The sequence below is a fragment of the Corvus brachyrhynchos genome, unplaced genomic scaffold (genome assembly GCF_000691975.1).
Source record: "Corvus brachyrhynchos isolate BGI_N302 unplaced genomic scaffold, ASM69197v1 scaffold19, whole genome shotgun sequence".
In the NCBI taxonomy this organism is placed as follows: Eukaryota; Metazoa; Chordata; class Aves; order Passeriformes; family Corvidae; genus Corvus; species Corvus brachyrhynchos.
In genome coordinates, this window is record NW_008246061.1 from 1,871,591 (window position 1) to 1,878,030 (window position 6,440).

The following is a 6,440-nucleotide window of genomic DNA, read 5'->3' on the forward strand; positions in this document are numbered from 1 at the left end:
AGGAGGGGGCAGCCGGGGGGGTCGGGCTCTGCTCCCAGGGAACAGGGACAGGAGGAGAGGGAACGGCCTCAGGCTGGGCCAGGAGAGGCTCAGGGTGGACATTGGGAAAATTCCTCCTGGAAAGGGTGGTCAGGGTGGCACAGCTGCCCAGGGCAGTGCTGGAGTCCCCTTCCCTGCAGGGATTTAACAGCCCTGTGGATGTGGCACTTGGGGACAGGGGTCAGCAGTGGCCTTGGCTGGGGGCACGGCTGGAATTGCTGCTCTCAGAGGGATTTCCCCAAACTGAATACCCCCGATGCTGCTGTTATGGCTGCAGCTGAGGGCAGGTGAAGGGGCTGCCTCTCCCTAACCTGTTGCCACCCTTCCCCAGGCTCGTTCCGCCAGGACCATCCCAGCAGCATGAACATGTACGGGCAGGAATCCGGAGGCTTCTCCGGCCCGGGAGAGAGCCGGAATCTGAGCGGCCCCGATAGCCGGGGCAGGGGACGAGGGGGATATGAGCGTGGAGGCATGAGCAGAGGTGGGCGGGGAGGAGGACGCGGTGGAATGGGGTAAGAGCAAAGCTTTTCTCCTTTTCTCTAATTCTGGTTTACCCATAGGATTTGAAACGCTAAAGAAGGGACTGAAAGGTTGACGTTCCCAGCTGTGTTTCCATGGAGGACATCTCTGCTTGTCATCCATGGAAACATTATCCTAAGGGAAATAGGAGCAGGATGGTTGGTTTGTCCTGCAGCTGGTTGGGCCCCCGGGGAGGGGGAAACTGGGGGTAATGCTGGCCCTGGCACTTTCAGCTCCCTTCGTGGTCGCCCAGAGGTGGAATCCTCTGTGGGGTTTAACAGTAACTCTGGGTGGAACACACACAAACCTCCCACCAGCTCCAGGGGGTGCTCCCTGGGCCTCAGGAGCGGGGATTCTGGCAGGGCAGGAGTCTTGTGTCAGCCTCCTCCCACGGAGCCTGCGAGCTCGGAAAGCCTGGAATGCTTGGAGCACGTGGAGAAGGACCCTGAGAACAGAGAGAAGGAAGTGCTTTGGCTCCCAGGCCTGCTCCCCCTCGGAGCATTCAGGTGCTCCGAATCAGTTTGGCCATTTCACCTGATGGCGCAAGCTGGTTTGGTGCCACCTGTGCCTTCAGGTGTGTCCCCGTGTGTGGAGGTCATTCTGATAGAGACGAGGGAGGAGAACTAATCCCAAAGGCTCCTCCGAGAGGGAATTGACAGCTTTGTGTGTGTTCCATCCCCTCACCCCGTTGCTCAGAGCTATGCAGAGTGTCCCCAGGTGTGGCACTGGGACACGCCGTGCCCGCCCCGGTGCTGGCAGGGTGGCTGTGACGGCAGCTGCCCTCCAGAGGCCACTTCTTCCCGCGTGGCACAGCCCGGTGGCAACCCCAGTTTGGCAGTGGGTGGCCCCATTCTGCATAGCTCTGTCGCAGCCCGTTGACGTGGCATGAAATCTTTATCAGAGAAATCCAGGAAAGACATGGAAAAGGCTGGTTTGTGTGGGAATGCATCCAGCTTGCAATTGGCTCGGGTGGAACGGAGTTCCAGGGATCTGCATAAAGATTTCAGCCGTGCTGCATTGATCTCTTAACGATTAAAGTAGATGTAGACACCTGAAATGTCTATCATCACATCTTCAAATTTCTAGCCCCTTCCGAGCTTCTCATTGCCAAAGGTTTGTCACCTGTCTCTGATCTCACACCTTAATCCCAGCTCAAATTTGCCTCCCGAGCGATTTCCCACCTGGCCAGACCCTTACAAAGGGTCCTCCCCCCGCCTTATGGACGTAGAGTTTGTGCTGTCCATAGAACAGGTGGCTTCAGGGGACACCCAGGGCAGGTAGGGGAACTCGGCCCACCTTAGCATGCTGTGGTGATGGATTTCAGTGTCTCCAGCAGGTAAGGAGCTCGATGTTATTAACGTGCCCTTTTTCATTGCCTCGATGATTTGATATTTTTATGAAAATGGAAAACTTTTTAACATGCTTTGTCGCATTTATATGCTACAGGTTACAAAGTGAGAGCCTTGTAAACACCTCAATACTTAAAAAGTACCCGTACTCAGTACTCAGCCGGCAGCATAATGAAAAGTGGGACTAGACACGGTGTCCATATGGAGAGGAAAAATATACATAGAATATTTTTAACCCAATGTATTGATTGTATAAACGGAATCCTTCTGTAACTTTGGTAACTTGCATACTTGTTGTTTGGTAATAAAACCAGAGGAGGGTATACTACTACTTTAGAATTGTGTAACGTTAAAGAAAAAAAAAAAGAAAAAAAAAAGTGTAAAAATCTTCTGTTTAAAAAGAGAGACATTACGTAAATGGTGTGTACTTTTAACGAGAGGAGGCAAAGCTGCATGCAACAGCTCGAAATTCTGTATTGACTTTTTTTTTTCCCAGTATTAGAGGTGCAATACTTGCTAGAAAAAATTCACGGTGCTCTCCCTCCTCCGCTTGGCTCCTTCCAAACAGCTTGCTGGCTCACCCAAAAAAAGAGCAAGAAACAGCCCAAATCCTTTCTCAAGGTGGCATTTTCCTACTTAACCACCACGCTCCAAAGCAGTTTTAGCTGTGAATGCTTCAGCCAAAGCTTTTGGTGAAAGCTGCGGCCCTGTTTGCATTGGCACCTGCCCAAAAGTGAGTGTGTCCACAAAGCTGCACCCCAGGCCTTGGAGCCCCCGCCGTACTCTGTAAGTTCTCCCTCCAGAGAGTTGTTAAATTCAGTAGTGACCTGAATGTATGGCTTTATTTCGAGGGTTTTAGGGGCGATGTCAGCTGAACTGTGTTGTAGGTCTCGCGTGTGGTTTGTCTCCTTTTACACTGTTAAATGTCAGGGACCCGCGGGCCCGGCGCTGCCACAGGCTGAGGGTGCGCCTTGGTGGACACACCGAGGGGAGGGAGTTGACCACTCAAACACCCCCAAATTACTCTTGAACACGAAAAAAAAAAAAACCCCAAAAAAAAAAACCCAAACCAAGCCCACTTTGATTTACAAAACACAACCCCCATTTCTCGGCCAAGTATTGCACTGATGATACCCGAGTAACGCCAGGGCACCGACAGCAAAGCGGTGCCTCAAACCACACCAAGGTTGCTTTATATGTAAAGAAAATTTGAGCGAGCTGCCCTGAAGAAAGGCCTAGTGCCGAGATGAGAGAGAGACAGAGAGATGTTTGGAGATGTTTAGCCAGTGCCCTTCTCCCCTGTGAGCCGCAGAGGCTCAGAGCGGTGCTGGCTTTGTAAAGGGAAAGGCCTTCATTTCTTCGTTTATCCCCCCAGCAGCGCTGGAGAGCGAGGTGGCTTCAATAAGCCTGGTGGTAAGTTTTTGAGCATTACAATGGATAGTGTTTAAAAAAAAAAACAAAAAATGTGCAGTCAAGTTTTTTTAGCACAAAGTGTAATTTTTTATTCATTTAAAGTGGTTTTAAAAATGACAATATGCAACCAGACTGTAATGGGTACTGCCGGCGATGCCCAGGGGTATGCGGACACAGTGGAAGACTTGAGCAACCACTCCTGTAATTTTGGGGAAAAGAAATGGTTTGGATGTAATAAATCTTTTTTTTCTTTTTTTTTTAATATATATATATATATAAAGTAACTTTTATTAATGAACTTAAAAACTGATTGGCTTGGTAAAACCTTTTAAAAAATCAGCGTTAGTGATTAACGGTTTTAAACCTGCTAAAAAAAAAAAAAATCAGTGTGATAGTGGTTAACGGTTTGAAAGCTGCTAAACAATCAGTGTATTAGTGGTTATTGGTTGGAAAAAAAATGCTTAAAACCAGTGTAATAGTGGTTTTTGGTTGGAAGAAGTGCTAAAAGAGCCACCTGATGGCCCAGTAAGGTGCAGTGCTGCTGCTTGTGCGGCGCAGGTCATAGCTAGTGTTGTGTGTGTCGGTTCTCCAGCCCGCAGGGCCCCCACTAACACCCTTCCCTATGCTTCTCTCCCGCCTGGCAGGACACATGGAGGAAGGACCCGACCTGGATTTAGGTAATTGCCACCAAACTCCCTCCCGAGGTTGTGAGATGGACGCTCACGTCCTCGTTCCGAGGGCTGCGGCCGCCGCAGCGTCACCTCACTGCCGCTTCCAGGCTTTCTGGCTGTTCCCTTCATTTCTTTGTTCCCAAACAGCTGGGCTGTGGAAAACCACACGTGGTTGGGAAAGCCACCCTTCTCTGCAGGAATTAGGGGGGTTGGGGGCTTCTCTGGAGCTTATCCAGGGAGTCTGCAGCACCCCCAGAGCCTCGTCCGTGGCTTGTCCCTTCCTGTCACGCAGGCGTGTCTGGAAGTTCTGCGTCAGCCTTCCAGCGTCGGAAAAGGGGGGAGGATGTCCTTGTGTGGGAGCCCAGGGGGCACGAAGGTCTTCCTCATCTCTCCTCTGGGATGTGTCCTGACAGAACCTGGGGGTCCTTCCCACGTGGGTGGGTGTGGGGTGTGTCTGGCCGTGGCCCTCAGGAGATGAGCGGGCACAGTCACCTCCCTTGGGCCTGGGGTTTCCTGTCACTGCCAGAGAGCGAAGCTGCGGCCATGGAGGCCGTGACGGGATGGAAAGAACTCGGCCCTGGGGTATCCCTGCCCTTCCTCTGCCTGCACTGACCCCGGGAATTGTCTCCTAGGCCCCCCCATGGACCCGGAGGAGGACTCGGACAGCACTGCAGTCTATGTGCAGGGACTCAATGACAATGTGACCCTGGAGGATCTGGCAGATTTCTTCAAACAGTGTGGTGTTGTCAAGGTGAGGAGACACCAGTGACCCCCAGCTGACAGGGGGAAAAGGGTCACCCACCTCCTCCTCTTCCTCCTCCTGCTCCCTGCCCATTGCTCACATCCTTCAGGCCCATCATGTCCAGGCTCCAGGAGAGGCCTGGCAGGGCTGTTTTGGGCCTGTCCCTTCATTTTTGAGGTGTCTGGGCAGTTGCTGTTACCTGTGGTAGGCCTGGGGCCCCTTTCTTCTGTCCAGGGGTCTCTGGAATGAGCCTCTGCTGGAAGGCAGAGCAGTAAATCCCCGCTGGGCTGTGGGGACACAGGGCCCTGGTGACGTTCCACTGTCCCTTAGATGAACAAGAGGACGGGGCAGCCCATGATAAACCTCTACATCGACAAGGAAACGGGCAAGCCCAAGGGCGATGCCACCGTGTCCTACGATGACCCGTCCACTGCCAAAACAGCCGTGGAATGGTTTGATGGTGAGTGCTGGGGGACGTTTGGGGATGGAATTCCAAAAATTGCAGGTGTGGGAAGCAGGGCTGTGATTCACTGATGCTGCTGCCACTGTGTCCCTCCCAGGGAAGGATTTCCAGGGCAGCAAGCTGAAGGTGACCCTGGCACGGAAGAAGGGCCCGATGAACAGCCTGAGGGGCGGGATGCCCCCGCGGGAGCAGCGGGGAATGCCCCCCCCTCTCCGTGGAGGTACCGTGCAGCTCCCCCAGAGCTCCTTCCCATCCTTCCCGTGGCTCCCAGCACTGACAGGGCTCCTTCCCACAGGTCCAGGGGGACCCGGTGGCCCGGGGGGCCCCAGCGGGCCCAGCGGCCCCATGGGCCGGATGGGGGGAAGAGGCGGAGACAGGGGTGGCTTCTCCTCGAGGGGACCGCGGGGATCCCGGGGAAACCCGTCCGGAGGGAGCGTCCAGCACCGCGCCGGGGACTGGCAGTGCCCCAACCCGTGAGTACCCCCCGCTGCCCACCGCCCTGTGCCAAGGGCCTGTCATCCCAGGAGCTGGCCAGGGCAAGGAGGCCTTTCCCAAAATGGCTTGCTGGGCCTTCCCAGGAAGCACCTTGCACCTGGCACACAGGGAGGGATGGGGTCACTCCTGGGGGCTGTGGGGGAAGGGGCAGCCGGCCCCCCACCCCAGTGCGGGAGCTGTGCCCCAGGCCCTCCCCTCTCCACGTGCTCTCCTGCTCGTGCTTCCCAATGTCACCCCAGCTGGAATGCTGTCCCACGCTGGGCTGACTGGAATTTGTCCCCAGGGGCTGTGGAAACCAGAACTTTGCCTGGAGAACGGAGTGCAACCAGTGCAAGGCGCCCAAACCGGAGGGGTTCCTCCCACCCCCCTTCCCTCCTCCAGGTACGTTTGTGGGGGGCTCACAGCCCCACTTCCCAACGGGACACCCCAGGCCCAGCCTCGGGCTCCTTGGGGACTGGCTGGGCCAGCTCCAGGAGCTGCCAGGCCTTCATCCCTCCGTGAGCCAGGACATGGAGGCTGGGAGCACCATTTCTCCTGTCCTTCCTGGATGTGGGGGGCTGGCAGCAGCACCCCGACTCCCCAGGGCCCTGCTCCAACCTGAACGAACCCCGAATCCCCTCGGGGTACCCAGCAGCTCCCAGCCCTTCTCCTGCTGCTGCCAGAGCCGGATGTGCTGGGATCGTGGGGCAGGGATCACCGGAGCGGGGTGGGCTCCCTGGGGGTCACTCTGGGGGTCCCTGCTCCTCCCG

General features: G+C 55.3%; 1 protein-coding gene across 1 annotated transcript in view; it reads left to right on the forward strand.

Moving 5' to 3' along the window:
* The window catches only part of EWSR1 (EWS RNA binding protein 1), a 19,120-nt gene that overhangs the window by 11,969 nt on the left and 711 nt on the right, over positions 1–6,440 (forward strand). The window contains 9 exon segments of the mRNA XM_017746485.1: positions 371–551; positions 3,283–3,320; positions 3,965–3,997; positions 4,624–4,742; positions 5,064–5,193; positions 5,294–5,416; positions 5,492–5,625; positions 5,627–5,669; positions 5,975–6,188. Of these exon segments, the coding sequence (XP_017601974.1) occupies positions 371–551; positions 3,283–3,320; positions 3,965–3,997; positions 4,624–4,742; positions 5,064–5,193; positions 5,294–5,416; positions 5,492–5,625; positions 5,627–5,669; positions 5,975–6,188 (1,015 nt within the window).